This window comes from Xyrauchen texanus, chromosome 20 (assembly GCF_025860055.1).
Source record: "Xyrauchen texanus isolate HMW12.3.18 chromosome 20, RBS_HiC_50CHRs, whole genome shotgun sequence".
Classification (NCBI taxonomy): Eukaryota; Metazoa; Chordata; class Actinopteri; order Cypriniformes; family Catostomidae; genus Xyrauchen; species Xyrauchen texanus.
In genome coordinates this window covers 17,726,929-17,752,002 of record NC_068295.1, presented here as the reverse complement: position 1 = coordinate 17,752,002, position 25,074 = coordinate 17,726,929, and the positions used below count along the sequence as shown (strand labels likewise).

At 41.5% G+C, this 25,074-nt stretch overlaps 2 protein-coding genes across 2 annotated transcripts in view; one reads left to right on the top strand and one right to left on the bottom strand.

The window, feature by feature from the left end:
- ogdhl (oxoglutarate dehydrogenase L) overlaps positions 1 to 12,257 on the top strand; it is a 37,094-nt gene extending 24,837 nt beyond the window's left edge. The window contains 6 exon segments of the mRNA XM_052150457.1: positions 7,175 to 7,296; positions 9,883 to 9,995; positions 10,777 to 10,849; positions 11,204 to 11,367; positions 11,830 to 11,984; positions 12,070 to 12,257. Coding sequence (XP_052006417.1) covers positions 7,175 to 7,296; positions 9,883 to 9,995; positions 10,777 to 10,849; positions 11,204 to 11,367; positions 11,830 to 11,984; positions 12,070 to 12,193 — 751 coding nt within the window. The 3' untranslated portion in view covers positions 12,194 to 12,257.
- A 1,581-nt stretch (positions 12,258 to 13,838) lies between these two features.
- Positions 13,839 to 15,702, bottom strand: c20h10orf53 (chromosome 20 C10orf53 homolog). Its single transcript, XM_052151723.1, has 3 exons — positions 15,544 to 15,702; positions 14,432 to 14,551; positions 13,839 to 14,344 (listed from the first exon to the last, which is right to left on the bottom strand). The coding sequence occupies exons 1-3, from the start codon at positions 15,635 to 15,637 to the stop codon at positions 14,280 to 14,282; spliced, it is 279 nt and encodes a 92-aa protein (XP_052007683.1). The 5' UTR covers positions 15,638 to 15,702; the 3' UTR covers positions 13,839 to 14,279.
- Positions 15,703 to 25,074: the final 9,372 nt, after the last annotated feature.

Sequence of the window (25,074 nt, the reverse complement as noted above, 5' to 3'; positions counted from 1 at the left end):
TAATAATTCCCCTTTCTGCTGGTCAGAGTGGATTGTGAGGAAGGTTAATACACATTTACATTTACATTTATGCATTTGGCAGACGCTTTTATCCAAAGCGACTTATAGTGCACTTATTACAGGGACAATCCCCCCGGAGCAACTTGGATTAAGTGTCTTGCTCAAGGACACAATGTGGGGATCTAAAAACCACCTTATGATTACCAGTTATGTGCTTTAGTCCACTACGCCACCACCACTCCATTTTGTTTTATTATTATGATAATAATAGAGAGCCTCTCCCTGGTTTTGTATTGAACAGGATTTTCTTGCCCCTATTTTGCCATTGCAAAGCCTTTCTATCAAACTAATCAGAGAAGTTATGTTACAGTAGGTATTTACAACTGCGCCACCTGCTCTATACTATTTTTTGGGAGTAACATACACCCCCCTAAAGCGGCAGATACTCTGGGAGTGGTGATTACTTGGAAAAGGTCATGAGGCATCAGTGTATTACTCCCTGCTAATTCAGAGTCTGGGGGATGGAGCTTCAACTTCTCTCAAGAGATTATGGGAGAAAGATTTAAACTTGGTATTGAAGAAGTGAGTGTGGGCTAGGATTCTAAAAAACGCCAAGTCTGCATCTAGCGATGCAAGGGTGCGCCTTATGCAATTCAAAATTTTACATTGATTCTATTGGACCCCCTCTAGATTGTATAGGCTTGGTATTAAAGTCGCACCCACCTGCTGGCATTGCCAATCAGAAGATGGAGACACAACCCATGTTTTTTGGTGGTGTGTTAAGATCCAAGAATTTTGGTTGAAGGTTCAGAGTTTTATGTGTGACGTATTGGGCACTCAAATTTCATTTTGCCCCAGACTCTGTATTTTAGGAGATGGGGCGGTCATCAATATAAGGAATAAACACATAAAAAATTGGGTCTTAACCAGTGTTATGATCGCCAGACAAATTTTTTTAAGCGGATGGAAGTCGGCTGCAGCGTCCCCATTTCAGGAGTGATGCACGGAGATGGGGAGGGTGGCGGCTTTCGAGGAAGTATCATCTAGAAGACTGGGGAACTTGGATTTGTTTGTTGGGAAATGGGGCAACTGTTTGGCATTCTTGAAGGGCTCTTGGTGTTATGCTTGTAGGTGAGCAGGAAAGCAGATGAGGAGCGAGGATCTAAATGAAGCGGGACTTTATTGAAATACAAGGGCAGTACGGAAAAACACGAACAAATGAAACATCCACAATGGGAAAAAGTAAAACAAAAACACGAAAGGCACACAAGGAGTTAACAGGTGGGGAAAACAACGACGGAAAACACGGGAACCAGGCATCTACATACATCAAAGACCGACAGGGGAATGGAGAAACAAACAGGGTTTAAATACACAGACACACTAATGACTAAACGACATACAGGTGAGAACAATGAAGTGCATGGGCAGTGATGAAGGCAGGGAATTATGGGAAATGTAGTGCATGACAATAGACAAGTGAAACACGGGGCGGACAACAAGGAAAACGTGACATGGAACGTGATCAGTGAAACAGAAAACACGGGACAGACAACAAGGGATCGTGACATAACCCCCCCTCAAAAGGACCGGATTCCAGACGGTCCTAAGAAACAAAAAATAGCAAAAATAAACAAATGTTCAAGGAGAGAGGGGCTAGAAAAGGGGGAAAACAGATAAACCAAAGGGGGCACAAGGGAAACAGAGACAGACCAAGGAGGCACAAGGGGCAATTAGCCAGTCCATGGGGGCACAAGGAGCAATTAGGCAGTCCACGGGGGCACAAGGAGCGGACAGGCAGACCAGAGAGGCCGAGAGGGCCGACAGGCAGTCCATGGGGGTTTGAGGCGGGGAACGGGTCAGGTGGCCTGGGGGGCGTCCACCGGGTAGGGATAGGTTTAGGAGGCCAGGGAGGTGTCGACCGGGCAGGGACAGGTTTAGGTGGTCTGGGAGGCATCGACCGGGCAGGGACAGGTTTAGGAGGCCAGGGAGGTGTCGACCGGGCAGGGACAGGTTTAGGGAGCCTGGGAGGAGGAGTGGCCACTGGGGGAGCTGGCGGAGCCGCGTGAGGCGGAGCCAAGGAGGACTTCTGAGGCGGAGCAGTCGAAGACTTGGGTGGCGGCGCCGAAGGAGGCGCAGGCAGGGCCGCAGGAGACCCTGGGGGCGGAGCAGAGGCAGGCAGAGCCGTGGGGTACACTGTGGGCGGAGCCGTAGAAGGCTTGGGAGGCGGCGCCGTGAAAGGCGTAGGCGGAGCCGAGGGAGGCTTGGGAGGCGGAGCCGAGGGAGGCGATGGCGTAGAAGGCTCAGAAGGCGGAGCCCTGGAAGGCTCGGGAGGCAGAGCCCTGGAAGACCCGAGAGACTTGAGAGGCGGAGCCCTAGAAGGCTCGGGAGGAGGAGCCCTGGAAGACTCGAGAGACTTGGGAGGCGGAGCCCTGGAAGGCTCGGGAGGAGGAGCCCTGGAAGACTCGAGAGACTTGAGAGGCGGAGCCCTGGAAGGCTCGGGAGGCTCGAGAGGAGGGGCCCTGGGAGGCTCGAGAGGCTCGAGAGGCGGAGCCCTGGAAGGCTCGAGAGGCGGAGCCCTGGGAGGCTCGGGAGGAGGAGCCCTGGGAGACTCCAGAGACTTGGGAGGCGGAGCCCTGGAAGGCTCGGGAGGCGGAGCCCTGGAAGACTCGGGAGACTTGAGAAGCGGAGCCCTGGAAGGCTCAGGAGGAGGAGCCCTGGGAGACTCCAGAGACTTGGGAGGCGGAGCCCTGGAAGGCTCGGGAGGCGGAGCCCTGGAAGACTCAGGAGACTTGAGAGGCGGAGCCCTGGGAGGCTCGAGAGGCGGGGCCCTGGAAGGCTTGAGAGGCTCGAGAGGAGGAGCCCTGGGAGGCTCGAGAGACTTGAGAGGTGGAGCCCTGTGAGGCTCAGGAGGAGGAGCCCTGGAAGACTTGAGAGGCGGAGCCCTGGGAGGCTCGAGAGGAGGAGCCCTGGGAGGCTCGAGAGACTTGAGAGGCGGAACCCTGGAAGGCTCGAGGAGCACTGGCTCTTGGACGGTCATGGCTGCTGGTGCTGGCTCTTGGACGGTCGAGGCTACAGGCGCTGGCTCTGGGACGGTCGAGGCTAATGGCGCTGGCTCTGGGACGGTCGAGGCTACTGGCGCTGGCTGCTTGGCAGAGGTAGGCAGAAGCTGGATGGCAGAGGCCTTTCCTTTTCTCCTCCTCCTCCTCCGGGCGGACGAGGCTGGCAATGCTGGCTCGCTGACCGTGGCTGGCGTGGGCTCAGGCTCGTTGACCGTGGCAGGCGTGGGTTCAGGCTCGCTGACTGTGGCTGGCGTGGGCTCAGGCTCGTTGACCGTGGCAGGCGTGGGCTCAGGCTCGTTGACCGCGGAAGGCGTTGGCGCTGGCTCCCTGACCGTGGCAGGCGTGGGCTCTGGCTCATTGACCGTGGCAGGCGTTGGCGCTGGCTCACTGACCATGGCAGGCGTGGGCTCTGGCTCGAAAGCCGGAATCAAGAGGGGTGGTTCCTCGGCAGTGAGTTTCTCTACCACGAGACTCACATACTCCCTTCACGTGTGCTCTCCGGGTTCTGGCGCTTCCCTCCGCCGGCATGATGGTAACCCGATCCAGTAGATGGATTTCAGGGAAGCGCCGTCGAACCCGGTGTAGATGGCGACAGTGGAGAAGAGATGTGAGTACTAGCGAATGGTCAACTCTGCCTGGGCCAGTTAGTTAATTACCGCCGCTAGATCCATTTTTTGGTCAGTCTTTCTGTTATGCTTGTAGGTGAGCAGGAAAGCAGACGAGGGGCGAGGATCTAAATGCAGCGGGACTTTATTGAAATACAAGGGCAATACGGAAAAACACGAACAAATGAAACATCCACAATGGTAAAAAGTAAAACAAAAACACGAAAGGCACACAAGGAGTTAACAGGCGGGAAAACAACGACGGAAAACACGGGAACCAGGCATCTACATACATCAAAGACCGACAGGGGAATGGAGAAACAAACAGGGTTTAAATACACAGACACACTAATGACTAAACGACATACAGGTGAGAACATGAAGTGCATGGGCAGTGATGAAGGCAGGGAACTATGGGAAATGTAGTGCATGACAATAGACAAGTGAAACACGGGGCGGACAACAAGGAAAACGTGACATGGAACGTGATCAGTGAAACAGAAAACACGGGACAGACAACAAGGGATCGTGACACTCGGGGAGGGGCAGTTGAGAGAGAGAGTATAGTTATAAATGTGTGTGATTATTATTATTAAAAAAAATTGTGTGTACATAGTCATGTGTGACCACAGTAATTTTTGTTGGGGGTCAGGATGGGGTTGGGGATTGAGAGGGGAGGGTTAGTGTTGAGGGTTAAATGTTGTTTCTGTGTGTGTGTGTATGTATATATAGTATATATATATATATATATATATATATATATATATATATATATATATATATATATATATATATATATATATATATTTGCTTTTCTTTGTTTACTGTATCAATCAATAAAAAATGTTAATTTAAAAAAGAAAATGAGGGGCTAGATAAAAATGCATTTTTGTGGTAATCAACATAATGCCACAAATGCTGTAAATTGAGCTTAACTTGTATTGGACCCGGAACGTTCCTTTAAGACAAGATACCTTAAAATGCCATTGCCTCTAACTGCCACTGTTCAGTCATTATTTAAAGAAAAGTTCCAGGTTCAATACAACTTAAGCTCAATTGACAGCATTTGTGGTATAATTACGATTGTCTTGTTAACTTGTCCCTGTTATTAACTTATTCAAAAGCTAAAATCATGGTTACAGTTACAGTTAGAATGGAAGTGATTCAAGCCAGTCCATAAACATCCTGAAAAATATACTGTTTTAAAAGTAGACACAAGCCACATTACAGAATAGAGTTTTTACATTCAAATTATTTTTAATTTCATTACATTCAGATAGCTAGTATGGGGGCATAGAAGCTCTTGAGACTGAGGAATGACACTGTATGGGGGTTCAGGGGGTGTCCCCTGAGAGAAAAATTTGAAAATTTAAAATCTGAATGGACCATTTTTATATTTTCATTAAAGTGAGAAAGACTAGACTACAGAATTTAATTGTTTTTCCTTGTCATCCATGCCAGAGATCATGACATCTGATTAATTTCACAAAATTAGAACAGAAATCTATTTGTTTATTATTAAAGGCTCGTACCATGCTTATTAATAAAGCTACATTTAAAAGGAAAAGAACATTATGGTTTAAAGGTACTCTGGAACCACTTTAACTTATGCAGCTTCTCATGTCTACTCGCATGCGGGGAAAAGAGGCAACGCATGCAGAGCGGGACAGGGCATAATTGAAACATGTTCGGACCTAGAGAAATATATTCATGAATGCCGCGTAGAAAGATCAGATACGATGTACAGAGCAATGTTGTTTTTTCGAGCTGCTCACTAGAGATGATGAGAGGGCGCAACTGTCGTCATGATGTCTTTGGCTCCATGTGGAATCAATCTGGGGTCTGGACCACAGTGACTGGCATAGCCAAATCGTTAGAAAGGCAGCTAATGTTGGCAACTTCATACAGTCTAAGAAAGCCAAACTGCTTGCGGTTTTAGCGACACACACCTGATTGTAAAAATTACGATTTAAACAACTTTTCAGCTCAAATAGTACATGTTTTAACAGAAGAATTAATGTACTGTAAGTGCTTTTATAAAGTTGTAAGTTAACATTTCTGCCTTAAAATAAATAAATAATAATAATAAGTCTGTCTCATTCTTCTGCGCTAGCACCTACTACTCCAGCCACCTTGAGAGCTTGGCAGTACAACACTGTAGATGTTGTTGAACTTTGTATGACAAATTGCTTGCTTTGTTCCTCATTTGTAAGTTGCTTTGGATAATAGGGTCTCCTAAATGTAAATGTAATGTAAACCCTCCAAAAAGTGGCCCCATTCACTTCCATTGTAAGTGCCTCACTGTAACTGATGTTTGCTTTTTTTTTTTTTTTTTTTTTTAAGAACATGCAAGTCGAAATAATTTTTGTTGTAATCAGCATTATGCCACAAATGCAGTCTGTTGAGCTTAAAGGATAGTTCATCCAAAAATGAAAATTCTCTCATCATTTACCCATATGCCATGTCTATGACTTTCTTTCTTCAGTAAAACAGAAATGACGATTTTTAGAAGAATCCATACAATTTTGATCCATACAATGTATGTGAATGGTTCCAAAATGTTGAGGCTCCAAAAAGCACATAAAGGCAGCATAAAAGTAATCCAGTGAGCCCGTTTACATGCACACAAATATGCTGATTACTCTCTAAAATCAGATATTTAAAAAATCTGACAAGGCAAGAAATCCACGTTAACATGACATTTGAAATAATCGCATTATTCACTCAACACGTGCACACGTTGGATGAGCTGGTAAGTACACTGCATAAGGTGATTACATGGCATGCGAAATCGGCGTAATGTGCAAAAATCTACCCATCAAACGAGTTATTCATAAGCCGTTTATGGCCTTTATGCCGATAAAGGAACTCGGTTTATTGCGTTTACATGACCGGACGTGTCGTTGGCTTATTAAGCATAACCAGTGTAAGAACGTGCACGTAAACACGCTCAATGTCTTCAGAAGTGATATGATAGGTGTGGGTGAGAAACAGATCTCTATTTAATCAATTTTTACTATAAATTCTCCTCCCAGCTCAGTCAATCTCCACTTTAACTTTCACTTTCTTCTTCTTGTGTTTTTGGTGATTCACATTCTTCATGCATACGCCCCCTACAGGGCAGGAAGAATAATTTCTAGCAAAAACAATTTGGATGAACTATTCCTTTAACTTTTGAACTCGGAATATTCCTTTAACCTTAGTTAATGCACTATATAATAACATAAACGGTGAACAATTGTATTTTCCTAAATTAACATTAACCAAGCTTAGTGAATGCTGTGTAAAAGTATTGTTAGTTTATGATATGTAAGGCATTAACTAATGTTAACTTTGTAGAAACTTATTGTATTGTTTCACCAATGTTTTTTAAAATCCTTATCATGAACGACTGGAAAAGTAATTGGAAATTAATTGGAAAACAATAAAAATTAATTAAAGGTGAGTGAACCATGACAGTTGTTTTTTTCCCTGACTTGTGCTTTATATGATTTGTGGCATTTTCAGTCACCATGTGTTGCATGATCAGGAAGTTGATGAGCTCTTCTGTGTTCCAATGAACCATCTGTGGCAGAATCAGGCTCTTTACACCTTATCCAACAGCTCTCTGTCTGAGTATGGGGTTTTGGGTAAGAAACACATGTGCTCAATTTGCATCTAGTTGCATCTGTAAAATAACCTCCAGAAATGAGCAGCCCGTAAAGAACGAATTTGACAAATACCACTACAGATTAATGTGTCTTTTTGCAATGTTCGTATTCACAATTCTTTTGACAGTTGAGTTTTATATATGTTTTTTTTGTGACTGAGTATTCTGACATGCTTATGTGAATGAAGTTTTGAGCTTGGTTTTGCCATGGCTAATCCGAATGCCCTGGTGTGCTGGGAGGCTCAGTTTGGTGACTTCCACAACACAGCCCAGTGCATCATAGACCACTTAATCTCTGCAGGCCAGGCCAAGTGGGTCTGCCACAATGGAATCATTTTTCTGCTGCCCCATGGAATGGAGGAAATTGTGTGTTTGCTGATGGCATGCCACCTTATTCTTGACATACTGTATGAATACAGATGTTCTATAATGTGCACTTACAATAATATTGACACATGCAATAGCATTTTTAATTTAGGTAATATTAATATATAGGCAATATTTTTAGGCATACATATTTTCTGTAAATAAACAACTTATACAGTTGAAGTCAGAAGTTTACATACACCATAGCCAAATACATTTAAACATAGAACACGTTCCATGTTGTTGGTCCGTTAGGATCACTACTTTATTTTAAGAATGTGAAATATCAGAATAATAGTCAAGAGAATTATTTATTTCAGCTTTTATTTCTTTCATCACATTCCCAGTGGGTCAGAAGTTTACATACAATTTGTTAGTATTTGATAGCATTGGTAGCATTAATGTAATTAAGTGAGGTTTGTAGGCCTCCTTGCTCACACAGGCTTTAGTTCTGCCCACACATTTTCTACCAGATTGAGGCTTTGTGATGGCCACTCCAGTACCTTGACTTTGTTGTCCTTAAGCCATTTTGCCACAACTTTGGAGATATACTTGGGGTCATTGTCCATTTGGAATACCCATTTGCGACCGAGCTTTAACTTAATGGCTGATGTCAAGATTTTACTTCAATATATCCACACAATTTTGCTTCCTCATGATGCCATGATGCAGCAAAGCACCCCCACAACATGATGCTGCCACCCCTATGCTTCAAGGTTGGGATAGTGTTCTCTGGCTTGCAAGCCTCACTTTTTTCCCTCTAAAAATAACTATGGTCATTATGGCCAAAAGGTTCCAGATTTGTTTAATCAAACCAGAGGTAATTTCTCCAAAAAGTAAGATCTTTGTCCCCATGTGCACTTGCAAACTCTAGTCTGGCTTTTTATGGCAGTTTTGAAGCATTGGCTTCATCCTTGCTGAGCAGCCTTTCAGGTTATGTAGATATAGGACTCGTTTTACTGTGGATATAGATCCTTGTCTACCTGTTTCCTCCAGAATCTTCACAAAGTCCTTTTTTTCAAAACTATAGCTTGCTAATATTAAATTTGTGGAGTGGTTAAAAAAATTGTTTAATGACTTCAACCCAAGTGTATGTAAACTTCTGACTTCAACTGTATGTTGGTAAACAGAATACATTAAACACCTTCATACAGCAAATATACTGTACTTGGACAACTGTATTTGTAACTCGATTAGAGCCAAAGCTCTTCTTAAAGCTTCTCCACTTGCATATAGTTAAATTACATAAGACAGCAGCATAAATATCATGTATAATTTAATCAGTTATGGTTGTTAACTCCCAGTATTTCTGCCTTTGCCCCATTAATCCACGACAAAGGATGACTCTGATCGCTATCCGGTAAGTGGCCTTTCCTGCAATGCCTCATGTTGATGGCACAGGGAGATTAAAATGTAGGCACTTCACTGGAACTTTCTGATTTCCAGTTTGTTTGATGCTAAAAGGAATAGTCTACCCAAACATGAACATTAAGATAAATTTGACTCACCCTCATGTTGTTCCAAATCCATAAGGATTTCTTTTTTCTCTGTTAGTCTCAGTCACCATTCATTTTCATTGCATAATTTTTCCATAAAAAAAAAAAAAAAAGAATATCATAAAATCTATTTTTTTTTTTTTTTATTTGTCAAAAGAAATACGATCATATGGGTTTGGAACAACATGAAGGTGAGTAAACAATTTAATAATTTTCATGTTTGGGTGAACTATCCCTTTTAATGTAGCCTTGTTAACACTGCTTTCCTTTTTAGTCTATCAGTATGTAAGTCCAAAAGGCAGGAGATTAGGGTTAAACACATGAATGGTACCAACTACTACCCTGATCAGTATTTACAAGAAGCAATCATTAAACAGAGTATGGATTAAACTAACTAAACAGAAGTTAAATGAATTCATTAATATCCTTTTGCTATCAAAGATGTCTTTTTTAATGTGAAAATCATAATCGGCAACAATGTTGTGTTATCTTGTTCTCTGATATATTAACATATTCATTAATTATAATATATTAATTTGTATAACTGTATGCAAATAATAAAATTGGCATCTCTAAAATATAATTTTACATATTATACAAATCTGCATAAATGCGCAAATAACTGCTTTATTAATAGATCACTTTAATGAGCTTTTAAAACATTTAAAATGTTTTATTTTCCTCATTTCAGGAATTCAATTGAGACTTCGAGGTCCAACAGCTCTATGTCTGTAATTGGATTGTGGTCAATTGCTCAACACCTGCCAGGTACTTTCATGTGTTAAGAAGGCAAATTTTGTTACCATTCAGGAAGCCAGTAAGACAATACTTTTTCGCTTCTATGTGTATTCAGCATTTATAATATCTGATTGGAATTACTGTATGATGTAAATGTTGTCCTTACATGATTCATGATATAATATACAGTAGTGTCCAGAAGTCTGAGAACACATTTAAAATCAGGGATTCAAATTCTAATTTGAACATGGGAATAAACAGAAAGGTTAAGGATTTAAAAAAAAAAAGTAAAACAAAGAAATTTTATTATGAAGTTATTTTTTATATTTATTATACCAAATAATTATATTAATTTGTAATTCTCATTTTGAGAGTTCTAGTACTTGGTGCTATATTTGGTATTAAGTTTGTTTATAGATTTAGACCTATGAGCTATGAGATTAATAACACAGCTGCTCTGGTAAACAGCAAAGGGCTTGGTGGCAGTTTTGATGGATTTTATAAACGTAAAACACGACTGAGGTTTGATGGAAAGTTTGAAGTATCTCCCCACGCTCTTTTGATTCGGAGCCACTATAATTGTCTAAAATTATTCCCTCTTGAAGATAAATGCAAAGGTTTATGGAGCATGAGAAAATCTCTTCCTGAGCAAATTAAACTGTGAGCGTCTGGGGATGATATTGTTTGTTTTGTATGAAAGTGCTCTTAATTTATTGTTTTGCTTGGATTCACAGCTGTGGGGTTTTTTTTTTGTATCCCTTAGACTTTTTTTAAAGTTTCCCCAAGTTGATTGTTGTCCTAAATTCAACTTTCAAATAGTGTTTTCATTTGACTTATTACATTTTCATATCCATATTCAGTTGATTATTTTCACACCAAAGTCCTTACTGAGGCTGCATGAGGCCCGCTCCAGTTTTAATGAATTGATCACAGGTACAAATCATTTTATCACTAAAATGACCTTAAAGGATTATTTCACCCAAAAATGTGAATTCTTTCTGAATATTTTCTCACTCAAGCCATCTCAAACTCGTATGATTTCCTTTCTTCTGCAGAACACAAATGAATATATTTTGATGGAGATGGTGTAAATATATCCATACAGTGCAAGTCATGTCAATGGGGTCCAACACTTTCAAGCTCCAAAAAGGAGATACATAGACAGCATAAAAGGGCATAAGGGTGAGTAAATGATGAGAGAATTTGATTAATTCTCTCATCATTTAATCTCTTTTTAGCTTTTGTGGACTCCAAAGTTGGGTCACATCTAATGTATCTATATTGCAGTGACAACATCACAAAGGATAATTCCAAATGATGGTCCTGCATCCATACACCCAGGAAAGGTCAAAAGGGTCATCTTCTGCACTGGCAAAGTCTACTATGAGCTGGCAAAAGAGACAAAACAGCTGAACTTGGAGGAGGATGTTGCAATTGTCAGATTGGAACAGGTTATTGTCATGGTTACTTGATTATAAGTATAGTGAAGAAAATTTCAAAAATAGAAATTCAGCAGTATGCCCTAGCTTCTGCTGCTGTCAAGCTCTAAAAATGGCACAAAGCACGAATTAAGTTGTCCATATGACTTATGTGTTGTAGTACGATAAGTGTTCTGAAGCAATACTGCCACTTTGTTTAGGAAACAGACCAAATGTAATTATTCACAAAAAATTACTCTGCCCTAGCTTTCAAATATAATTTTCATTCGAGTACATTTATATATTCAGCCGCAGTCCCCTTTGGCAAAGAGCAGCCTGAACATTCTGATAAACATCTCCTGTTGTGGTTTATGAAAGAAAAAGTCATATGGGTTTAATACAACATGAAGTTGAGTAAATGAAGACAGAATTTTCATTTTTTGGAGAACTATTCCTTTAAACATTTTCAAAATCAAGTACTTTTCCCCCTCTTAGATATCGCTGTTCCCTTTTGACCTCATCAAGGCTGAGCTTGAGCAGTATAGCAACGCTGAACTCATATGGTGTCAAGAAGAGCATAAGAACATGGGCTACTATGACTATGTAAGGCCACACTTCTGCACAGTGCTGTCAAACAAGAATCCAATATGGTGAGTGTCAGGATTCAGGTATAGATATGGTACAGCCAAAACAAATCTATACGTTTCAAATGGAAATGTTTACACTCGCTCTTAGGTATGTTGGCCATGACCCTGCTGCAGCCCCTGCCACAGGCAACAATTTCACTCATCTGGCTGAGCTAAAGAGGTTCTTGGACACTGCTTTTAACCTTGAGGCATTCAAGGGCAGGAGTTTTTGATGCTATGCTGTCAGATGTTAAAATAATACTTTAGAAATGATTACATATAATGTAGGTTTCGCTATCAATGCACAATTTTGTATGTGGTAGATTTTTTAATAAAGTTTCCATTTTAACCTAAGTATAATAAATTGTTCAATTACATCCATACATATAGAACATAACAATATGTGTACTGTTTTGTGTCAATTTGAGCAAAAATCCCTTATAGCTGATTTATCGAAGTGTAGATTTGCACCAGAATTCCTGTAACTGTGTTAAGTAATCCGTGTTCTTATTCATTTATTTGTCGTTCTTAACTGTCACACTTGGCTTCATCCTGAGATGTAAAACAGATGGCGTGTAGACAAGTAAAAATATTCTCTGTGGCAGGGGCAATATTCTCTGTAGCTTCCACAAAATATTCTTCCTTTTTAGATTTGATGGTCCTTTTGGCATTTTAGGCTTGTGGGAATTAGAACAACTATAACATCAACACTTTGAAATGCTATAAACACTGGGAAACAAATGATTAAAAATTAAAAAAAAAATGATTTATACCATCAGTCAAATAAACACAATTGTTAGTGTATTAATGCAATATCTTTCAATGAAATGTTACTGTCAGCACACTGCTTTTAAACAAACAAGCTCAAGCTGAAATAAGTAACACTAAAAATTTACTTTTACTTGTGCGTGGCAGTGCTGTGCAGATTACTTATGAATTGTAATTGGGTACTGGCTACAAATTACTTAACAAATATTGCAGTCAGTAACGTAATCTCACAGATTAAATTTTTGGGGTAATTTAATCCGATTACTTTTGGATTACCTCCAATCTAACTCTTTAATTTAATGTCACTTGCATTACTTACTGAAGTTTCTAGAAATATGGACACATTCCCGGGGTGCGTTACACAAATGTGGTCATGTAATTTTGGCAATTTACAAGCGCCATCCTTGTGTGGTTAGAGATAAGACCAGTTATATTTCGGAATCAGCGGCACAAAAAAACGGCCTCAATGTTATCACTAAAGCAAAAGTACATTTTGAAGGTGAGTACAAAAGCAATTCATGAAACTATATTCCACGCTGCTAATGCAATTGTATTACATTGAGAATATGAAATGATGTGTATTTGGGCATTTTGATGCATTTGATGGACAATACCCTTCCATACGTAGTGACAATATAAATAATGCTTAAAAAGTGTTCATCAGTAGTTAGGTTAAGAAAACATGCTAACATATCTTCAAATGCCTCTTTAAATTTGATGTTGAATCCTTTGCAGTTGACAGAATTTTAACCTTTGGAAGACAGAGTTTAGAGACAGTGATGTTTTTTCCTGTGTCACCTTAAAAGTGAAATTATCTCTGTACATGCAATGATCAAATGCTAGTTTAGACCACTCCATCTTCAGCTGGCTAATGATGAGGATCAGATCTGTGTGCAGTTTGACAACCCTCCCTCTCTTCCAATTACCAAAAACACTCAAAAAGTTTTCTGAACATATATTGTAGTTAGACTGAGTGAAAAATTTAAAAGATTTTAAAAAAGAAAACAAATTCCATTTAATGAACAATTTACCGATGATCCCTAATAAACATGTAATCAATAAGGAAATAACTGTAATCCGATTACGAGTATTTTTTATGTAATTTAATCAAATTGCAAGTACTTGATTTGTCTATGCAATAATCTATATACATTTAGACACTTTAATAGTGAAGTTAAATAGAAATAGTTTTTTAATGTTACATAGTAAAGGGCAGAAGATTTTAGACAGGTTTTAGCACTTCACACATTACAGATTTCTGGGAAAAAAGTAACAATATCATATATTGAATGAATATGAATGGTGTACGTTCCTTGTCAGTGATGCAATAAACCGTGTCACTAACCCACAATGGCTGTTTGTTTGGTTATATAATGTAACATTTACCTGTGTGCTCACATCTGCTGTCTCAAACCTAGTTCTGCCTATACTGTATATACAGTAGATGGTATTTTAGGGCACCATAGTCAGCTGACTCGGACAGTGCGCATGATACTCAAAAATGCGGTCTAGGTAGGCAGCTCGCTTGGTTGTGAGCCACGGTCCGGATGTTCAGAATGCGTCCCTCACTGCGTCAATTGCCTCCTTGCACAGCGGATCAAGTCGTCCATCACCCCCTTTGAAAGGAGTTTGAAAGATATGAGTACATCCCGTATCATCCAGATCTCAGAATGCAGAGGTATCTAAATGTTGACGCAAATTACCAAACTCAAGGTCTGTAATGTTGCACATGTAGACGCACTCTCCATTGACACTGAGCTGTACAATATTCCAGTCATCTGTTTCCTCAAGGCTACACTGGTTGCCAGCGTCTTTTAGGGCCGCTAGAAGGGAAGGGTGGAAACGTAACGGGCCATTCACATTAAACACGTTTTTGTGCTAATCTGCGCTTTTTATACACCTTTTTCTCTAGTATGTAAAAAACATGCAAGAGACTGACGTCTTTAAACGTTGTGCTACATCTCGCTGTTATTTTCGTTTAGTTGCGTTTGTAACGTTAAAGGAGTATTCGGGGTTCAATACAAGTTAAACTCAATCAATAGCATAGTGGCATAATATTGATCACCACACAAAATCATTTCGACTTGCCCTTCTTTTTCTTTAAAAATAGCTCAAATCTGGGATACAGTGAGCCACTGTATGAAAGTCAATGGGACTACTTTGTAAACAATGAAATACTCAGTTTCAAAGGTAATGCCACAAGACATAAACAATATACTTGTTAACGTGATTTTAGTGTGATAAAATGTCTTACTCACCCTTTCTATGTAAAATTGTAGCCAATTTTACAACTTTGTAGCCATGATGATATGTCAACAAACCCCTTAAACAACTGTAAAACGTATGATTTAAACAACTTCACAGCTCAAATAATGCATGAGTTTTAACAGAAAAATATATGTAAGTGCTTTAAAACAATTATAAGCTTCAAATTTATCTTTAAACCCTCAAAAACATGGCCCCATTCACTTCCATTATGTCTCACTGTAACCTCGATTTTTCTCTTTTTAAAGAGGGACGAATAGAAATAATATTTTGTGATAATCAACTTTAATCGACTGAGCTCAACAAGTAGTTGTGTTTTAATATCAGTGCCATCACCTCTAGTGCATTTAGAACCAACTTGGTAAACTTTATAAAACTTAAAATCTTAAACTTAAATGGCCAACTTTGTCAACTAAAAAGATAAGAAAAATGACTTGAAAAGATCCTTAATGTATTTAACACTGTCTCATGGAGATCACATAATAAGCTGGTTTATTACAGAAACAATATCTGCACTGTATTTATCAGGGTAAATCTTTGGAACGTTTACCTTGTAAACCGGTCAGGCGAAATGTCCTGTGCATGACAATACCACACGACGCATATGGACCATATCGTATTATTACCACTGAATTTGAAGGCATTTCCTTTAACGCTAGACTGTTTTAAACTGTTATAAAATCAGTTAATCTGTAAGCCAGCACAAGTAATGTCTCTGTTCTCAAAACTGAGTGTGTGTGTGTGTGTGTGTGTGTGTGTGTGTGTGTGTGTGTGTGTGTGTGTGTGTGTGTGTGTGTGTGTGTGTGTGTGTACTGTTCACCATAGTAACCATTGAGAGTCAACAAAGCATTCAAACACGTCACAGGAAGCAAGCACATAGAAATGCAAGTTAGCCCACCCATCAATAAATACTCAGACATTCAGATTTTATTTTATATAATAGTTGATACTATTTTTAAATTCTCTCTTTTTTTAGACATATTTATACATTTATAGTAATACTTAAAGTTTCCAATTCAGTTTCCACTGGTCATTTCAACACTATTACTGGAATTGCAATGTTCCTCCAATACAAAAACAATATTTCAGTTTCTCTTTGTAGATTATATGCCATTCTGAAATGTTTTGTCTCAATCTCAGTTTCTCTCAACACAATGAGCCTGTTTACATGCACACAAATACGCTGATTATACTTCAAAATCAGCTTATTTAACAAATCTGACAAGGCAAGAAATCCGCATTTACAAGGCATTTGAAATCATCGTATTATTCTGTACTTTTGACATCAAACCATGAAGAGGCAAGCGCTCAACATGTGCGCACATTGGATGAGCCGGTAAGAACACCAGGTAAGGGGTTTACATGGCACACAAAATCAGCGTAATGTGCAAAAATCTACCCATGTTTACAGGGTTATTTATCAAATCAAATGGCTTTATTGTCACTCAACCATATACACATGTGATGAATCAGGACGAGATGGATTCAAATGCAGAAGAGGTTTTAATGGCAGACTTAATCAAAAGGGCAAATCCAGAGAAGCGTCAAAAACAGGGTACAGGTCAACAAGCCAGGAGATCAGGTAATATAACAAACGGGGAAACAGGGCTGGGCAAACAAACATGAGAGTAAACAGGGTGATAACTAGACGAGTATACGGGAGCTGGTAAAGAACGCTAATGTGCAAACAATAACCAACAAACTAAACGTGAACAAGGCAGGTATAAATAGAGTCCAGAAACAGCGCAGGTGAAAATAATATTCAGGGGATTGTGAGCGAGTGTGGGAACTGGAAGACGTGGGGTGGATTGTGGAACTGGATAGTGAACGAGTGTGGGGACTGGAAGACGTGGGGTGGATTGTGGAACTGGACTCCATGACAGTACTTCCCCCTCTTCTGCGGACGGCTCCAGACGACCGCGCTCGGTGACGAGGAGTTCGGCCCCTAGGAAGCGGTGCAGGTCGATCCGGATGCTGAAGGTGGAAATTTTCCTTCAACTCATGGTCTAGGACGTCCCTCGACAGCACCCAAGATTGCTCCTCGGGTCCGTAGCCCTCCCAGTCAACCAAGTACTAGGGATGCACCGAAATGAAAATTCTGGGCCGAAACCGAAAATCCAGGATGCACTTGGCCGAAAACCGAAACCGAAATTTTTACCTATTTAAAAAAAAAAAAAAAATGTTGTGTATAATTGTATTCATTTTATACTTTTTCATTAATTTCATGAATTTAATGAATCTGAATTTAAAAACTACAAACCAATAAAATAAATCACACTTTTATTGAAAGTAACACCAAAATTGGACAAAAAATATATTAAAACTATATTAAATATTATTCTTCTTTCAGTTCTGTAAAAATCTAATTTACAGATTTTATTAACAATTATCCAAATAATGTAAAGTTTTAGAAAACTATTATATGCAAAACAAGAGTCAAGAAATGAACTTAGCTAACATCTGTCAAAAAGTTTAAATATGCAACAGTAATTTTAATTAAAACAACAGGCAGAACACAGAATGGCAGAGGGCCTCTATTCCACTGATCTATATATAACTATAATATATAATTATATATATAGATCAGTGCTCTATTCGGTTTATGTAAACGTATGTACACTTTAAGTGAAAATGATTGTGCAAAACAGCAGTAATTGAACTAAATCCAACCTCAACTGTAAACGACAGATGTATCCTCAAGTGAAGAACAAGTGTAATGTAATTGCTATTCACATCATATTGGACCGCTTTCTATTTAAGTACAAGTGACAGGTTTCTCTTCAAGAACAAAAGTTGCTAAACGTTCTGACAGTCTCTCCTGTCTGAAAGCTCATCAAGAACATGAGATGCTGCACTGAACAGTCTTTCTCTCTCTGTGCTGCTGCTTGGGCAGATAAATACCTGTGCGCAATCCGTGCAAGCAATGGAAAGCCGTCTTTGTTTATGCGACCGTAGTCAAGGGGATTGTCGCTTCTAGTGTAGTTCAGCTATACGTCTCAAGTTGTGTTGTAGCTGCGCTAGTTGTGACATTTTCCTGTAGAATCTCTTGCTGTATTCTGTATATATATATCTTGAAAGTTCTGCTGAATAAACACTGCAGATCGCAAATTTGATGTCCTTATCAGAAACTTTGAAGAATTTCCACACCGCTGACATGGTCGGCCTTTGTTTGGTAGTGCCGTTGTGGAATTATCTAACAGCCGTGATAAGGGCTAGATCGATCCAGATTGAAATCAGAGCACTGAGGGGCGGGGCGAGGAGGTATATATTTTCGGCCTTTTTTCTCTTTCGGCCGAAAACCGAAAGTGCCGAAAGTGCCATTTTCGGCCAAAAATTTTCGTCTGGAGTCTAGCAGTGCCCGGACAGCATAGGCTGGTTGACCCTCTATGTCTAGTGGAGGAGGTGGTATTTGAGGGGCCGTAGGAGGAACCATCGGGCTGTAGAATACTGGCTTGAGCAGGGAAACATGGAACACAGGACAAAGTTTAAAGCGGGATGGAAGCAAAAGTTTATAGGTAACAGGGTTAATTCTTTTGACTATCTTAAATGGACCGATATACCTGGGACTTAATTTTCTGGAAGGGAGCCGGAGACGGATGTCACGGGTAGATAACCAGACCCGCTGGCCTGGATGGAAGATGGGTGTGGGTCTGCGTCGCCTGTCAGCTTTGGTTTTCTGGGTTTGAGTGGCCTGCTGCAGGCGATCATGGGTTTCTCTCCATACTCGAGTACATTTTTGGGCCCAGGTATCCACGGCAGGAACGTCACTGGGTTCGGCCTCCCACGGGAACAGAGGGGGTTGATAACCCAAGACACTTTGAAACGGGGTGAGTCGGGTGGACGAACTGATGAGAGAGTTTTGGGCCTACTCAGCCCAAGGGAGGTAGGCATTCCAGGTGGTCTGGTTCTGTGAGCAATGGGCTCTGAGATATTTGCCAATTTCTTGGTTCAGCCGTTCTGTTTGCCCGTTCGTTTGTGGGTGGTATCCAGAAGAGAACTTGAGCTGGATTCCTAGTCGATCACAAAAGGCACACCAGAATCTGGATGTGAACTGTGTTCCCCTGTCGGAGGTAATCTCTTCAGGAATGCCAAAGTTTCGGAATATGTGGTTAACTATGATATCTGCAAGTTGGGTGGCGTGGGCAGTCCGGGCAAAGGAACCAAATGGCTCATTTTGGAAAATCTGTCGATCACTACCAGGATGGTAGTGCAGTCGTCTGAAGGCGGCAGATCAGTAATGAAGTCCATGGAGATGTGTGACCATGGTCGGTTAGGGATGGGTAATGGCTGAAGGAGTCCAGCAGGCAGGCTGCGAGGCGTTTTGGATTGGGCACAGATAGGACAGGACAGAATATAGTCACGCACATCGTCAGCCACAGAGGGCCACCAGAATTTTCTAGAGAGCAGTTCTAGAGTACGAGTGTTACCCGGATGACCAGAACAAAGTGATGTATGCACCCATTGCATCAACTGGGGACGAACCAATGCTGGCACATACGTCTTGTCCGGGGGGGGTCTGAGGTGGTGCCGGTTCATACCTTTGGGCACGTTGTATAGTCTCCAATAGTTCCCATCTAACTGGGGCCACAAGGCATGAAGCAGAAAGGATCGTATCAGGCTCTGTAGGTTGAGAGTCATTATAATAAAGCCTGGAGAGGGCATCGGCCTTGGTATTCTTGGACCCTGGGCGGTAGGTGACTGAAAAGTTGAAACAAGCAAAGAACATTGCTCATCGGGCCTGTCTGGAATTTAACCTTTTAGCAGAGTGAAGATATTCCAGGTTCTTGTGATCGGTAAAAACGACAAAAGGATACCTAGAGCCCTCCAACCAGTGACGCCACTCTTCTAAGGCCAACTTGATGGCCAGCAGCTCTCGGTTACCAACATCATAATTTTGTTCGGGGGGAGACATCTTATGGGAGTAAAATGCACAGGGGTATAACTTAGCAGGCTCACCGTGCCTTTGTGAGAGAACGGCTCCCACGCCAGATTCTGAGGCGTCGACCTCTACAACGAAGGGCAGAGAAGGATCAGGCTGTTTCAACACCGGGGAACAGGTAAATGCATCCTTGAGGGCCTGAAAAGATTGTTGGGCTGAAGGGGTCCACAATAAAGTTTTGGGTTTACCACGTGTCAGAGTCATGAGGGGCACGGCTATCGTTCCGAAGTTTCTGATGAAACGTCTATAGTAGTTTGCAAACCCCAGGAAACGTTGAAGCTCTTTCAGCGTCTTGGGTTCAGGCCAGGACTGGACCACTGAGACCTTGTTGGTCTCCATTTTCATGGTGCCGGCAGACAAGACATAGCCCAGAAAAGAGACAGATGCACGATGAAACTCACATTTTTCAGCTTTAACGAACAAGGAATGCTCCTTGAGCCTTTGTAGCAACCGAGACACATGATCCATGTGTTCAGACAGGTTAGAGGAGAAAATTAGTAGGTCATCAATGTATATGATCAGGAACCGATCGATCATGTCTCGAAAAATCTCATTCATGAAGGATTGGAATACTGAGGGGGCGTTAGCGAGGCCGTATGGCATAACCAAGTATTCATAGTGCCCCCTAGTGGTGACGAAAGCAGTTTTCCATTCGTCTCCTCTCCTGACGCGAATGAGGTTGTGAGCACTCCTGAGGTCAAGTTTAGAGAAAATCTGGGCTTTACTGACAAGTTCTAGCGTCGGGTGGATAAGAGGCAAGGGATACGTGAATTTCACCATGACATCATTTAAGGCACGGTAGTCAATACAAGGACGTAGTCCGCCGTCCTTTTTCTCTACAAAGAAAAACCCTGATGCTACAGGGGAAGTCGAAGGACGAATTATACCAAGATTTAGTGCCTCATCAATGTAGGCCTCCATCGCCTTAGATTCTGGAAGTGACAAGGGGTACACTCTGCTTTTAGGAAGGGGAGACCCCGGAAGAAGATTAATGGCACAATCCCAGCTACGATGTGGAGGAAGGGCAACCGGAGTTTTAGCAAAAACATCAGCATATGCAGAATACTCAGAGGGGACGGATACAGGAAACTTAATTTCTGGACTTTCCACGGAGGTTGAACGAACAGGTAAACCCAGACAGTGTGAGAAGCAGTAATCATTCCAGCTTGACAGCTCCCCTGTGCGCCAGGAAATATGGGGGTCATGGAGGTTAAGCCAAGGATGGCCTAAAACTACAGAGTCTCTGGGAGAACGAACAATGAAAAACTGAATAATTTCCTCATGGAAAAGGCCCACCTGGAGCGCCAGTGGTACCGTACGGTGGGTGATCGAACCCGATCCAAGTGGCGCCCATCCAATGCATTAATCTTGAGGGGCGGCTCAACTGAACAGAGGGGAATACCTAAACTCAGAACCAAATGTTCATCAATGAAATTCCCGCCGCCCGAATCGACTAAGGCTGGAGTGGAGAAACAGACATCGTTAACTGACAACATGACGGGAAGCGTAACTTGCTTTTGAGTAATGCCCAAAATGACAGAGGTTCTGACCTGGCTCATGGAGGATGAAGACGGGGCCGCAGAGGGCATGAAACAATACGATGTCCTGGCTGACCACAGTATAAGCAGAGGTGCTGGCGTTAAACGCCTCCTTCGGCTCAGCGGGAGTTAGAGGAGAGCCACCAAGTTGCATGGGTTCAAGTGGAGCAACATCTTCCACAGGTGAGGCTTATAATGGGTAAGGGCGCACGGTTCGTTCGGAACCACTGGAAGGATGTCTGTATGTGCGATCGCGCAACAGGTTATCAACCGAGATTGAAAGCTGGATAAACTCCTCCAAATTCAATGATTCTCCGCGGCAGGCAAGTTCCATTTGTAACTGCGGTTTTAAACCACGGCGATAAACAGTTAATAGTGCTGGTTCGCTCCATCCACTCCCTGCGGAAAGGGTGCGAAAGTCTACAGCATAGTCAGCTGCGGTACGCGACGCCTGCTTGATATCCATAAGGCGGCTACCAATATCTCTCCCGGCTGCTGGGTGATCGAATACCCTGGCAATTTGATCACAGAACTGAACATACGAGGATAGAACAGGGCTATTAGCTGTCCATAGAGCAGTGGCCCACTGTCTAGCTCTGCCAACAAGCAGGGAGATCAAAAAATGAACCTTCTCACTGTCTGAACATAGATGGGGATGATATTGCAAAAAGACGCTACACTGCATGAGAAATCCCCGGCAATTATCTGAAGAGCCATCAAACCTCTCAGGAGGTAAAAAACTAGCAGCACTCGGCAGCGTGTCAGGAATTTCTACAGGTACTGGGACAGATTCATGTTGAACAGGTGCGGGGTTTAATTGATCAGATAAAGCACGTACCATCTGTAATATCTCCTGGATTTGCTGTCCTTGAGTGGTCAATGCCTGGTCATGCCTTCCAACTGTAGATCCTTGAGCTGAAATCGCTGTACACATCCATTCAAGGGAGCTTTGTAGGTTTTCCGCTGAATCCATAATGAGGGTTGGTTATTCTGTGATGAATCAGGACGAGATGGATTCAAATGCAGAAGAGGTTTTAATGGCAGACTTAATCAAAAGGGCAAATCCAGAGAAGCGTCAAAAACAGGGTACAGGTCAACAAGCCAGGAGATCAGGTAATATAACAAACAGGGGGAAACAGGGCTGGGCAAACAAACATGAGAGTAAACAGGGTGATAACTAGATGAGTATACGGGAGCTGGTAAAGAACGCTAATGTGCAAACAATAACCAACAAACTAAACATGAACAAGGCAGGTATAAATAGAGTCCAGAAACAGCGCAGGTGAAACTAATATTCAGGGGATTGTGAGCGAGTGTGGGAACTGGAAGACGTGGGGTGGATTGTGGAACTGGATAGTGAGCGAGTGTGGGGACTGGAAGACGTGGGGTGGATTGTGGAACTGGACTCCATGACAACACAAGGGCAAAAATGGGTGAAAGTCATGGGTGCAGTTCCAAGCAATATAGCAGTATGACAATTACAATAAACATCTGATTTACAAAACACAATATACACCTAATAATATACAACATACATTATACACAAAATAAGAAGACTGTATACAATAAAAATACACTGTACCCCCCATGTAATCAGTGGAAATAAATAGGAAGTGCTGTGTTGAGATTCAGCTGTCAGTTTATAGTCAGTTGTCAGTGTGTTATTAAACAAAGAATAAAATGTGAGACCAGTCTGAGGCTAATAAAAGTGCATTGCTGATAGATGTATCATGAGCGATCAAGAGTTCAAAAGTCTGATTGCTTGGGGGAAGAAGCTGTCATGAAATCGGCTAGTGCGGGTTCTGATGCTGTGATACCACCTGCCTGATGGTAGCAGTCAGAGCAGCCCGTGGCTGGAGTCTCTGATGATTCTCCAAGCTTTTTCACACACCACCTGGTGTAGATCTCCTGGAGTAAGGGAAGCTCATCTCCAATGATGTGCCTGACTGTTCGCACCACCCTTTGCAGTTGAGGGCGGTGCTGTTGCCTTGCCAGGCAGTGACGCAGCCAGTCAGGATGTTCTCTACAGTGCTGGTTTAGAACCGTGTGAGGATGTGGTGGTGCATTCCAAACTTCCTCAGCCATCTCAGGAAGAAGAGGCGCTGGTGAGCCTTCTTCACAATGGCTTCAGTGTGGATGGACCATGTGAGTTCCTCAGTGATGTGGACACTGAGGAACTTGAAGCTGCTGACTCTCTCTTCCATTAATGGTGATGGGGCTGTGTTCTCCTGTCTTTTCTCCTGAAGTCCACTACAAGCCCCTTGGTCTTGCTGACATCGAGGGAGAGGCTGTGCTCCTGACACCAGCATGTCAGAGTGTGCACCTCCTCTCTGTTTCATCATTGTCAGTGATCAGACCTACCACCGTCATATCATCAGCAAACTTAATGATGGCATTGGAACTGTGTGTTGCCACAAAGTCATGTGTATATAAGGAATACAGGAGTGGGCTGTGAACACCGCCCTGCGGGGCTCCAGTGTTGAGGGTCAGTGATGAGGAGATGTTGCTGCCCATTCTAACCACCTGATATCTATCTGAAAGGAAGTCGAGGATGGCCTTTACGCCTTCATTTCTCAGCCTTTATGGTGATAAATGAATGCGGTTTATTGCATTTACATTACCTCACATTTTGTCAGCTTATTAAGCATAATAAGTGTAAGAACGTGCATGTTAACGCACTCAATGAAAAAAAAATGTGTTGCTGGTTTGCATCTTAACCCTTCCATATGAGGAAATTATACAGTACACTGCCTCTTTTGTCTTGATTGTTAGGGGTTTGGGTTGGTTTCTTTGAAGTGAACCTTAAGAAAGAGGCTTAGTTTGTCCATTTAACTAAATCACTTTAAATTACGCACAATCTTAGCTGCCTTAGTGCTTTGAAAACATGATTGTAGATTATGTCAAAACTTCAATATTAAAGAGGTCATTTTTTTATTATTCTAATTTTATTATCTCTCCTTGAGGTTCACTTATACCCTGAAAACCCCAATAAGTTAATTGCTCTCATTTGATTAAGTAAACTCATTCCCTCAACTCCATTGATTAATGTGGCCCAAAACTTGAGTATTTAAGTTCAATTAACTTGGTTTTCAAGTAGAGTGAACTTAACTATTTAAGTTGAGTTAACTACCTGCAAGTAGACTTAACTCAGATTTGAATTTGAATATTGTGGTTTCAACTGTTGTACATTTTAATTTAATTGATTTAACATTAGATCAAACAACAGCACAGCTCAAATATAGATGATAACTGATTCTAGGTCAGTTATTCAATATTTTTTTAAAAGATAATTGAGAAAGTGGGACCAGGGTCCAACTTGACCAAAGAGAGACAGATCACCCTATGGTGACATTACACCAAACATTTATTTGCAACAAAGCATAAATAATACAACAAAAGTGCCTCTGTCCAAGGAAACATAATTCAAGCAGCAAGGGATTGTGGGTATTCCCCGTAGCCTCAATTTTGTACTCAATAGTTTGAGTTATTATCACTTCAAATCTTAAGTCTATGGGTTTTTAAGAAAAATAAGTTCAATGAACTTAACTTTTTGTGTCAAAAACTTCAAGTAATACTTAAGACAACTTTAAGGATTACAGTGTAA

Bases quoted from the DNA above. Each gene is read 5' to 3' on its own strand.
- c20h10orf53 (XM_052151723.1), bottom strand. From the start codon at position 15,637: ATGCCTTCAAATTCAGTGGTAATAATACGATATGGTCCATATGCGTCG. The intron at 14,552-15,543 runs GTAAACGTTCCA...CTTCCCTTCTAG, and splicing joins TCGCCTGACCGGTTTACAAG to CGGCCCTAAAAGACGCTGGC. The intron at 14,345-14,431 runs GTAATTTGCGTC...CTCCTTTCAAAG, and splicing joins CATTACAGACCTTGAGTTTG to GGGGTGATGGACGACTTGAT.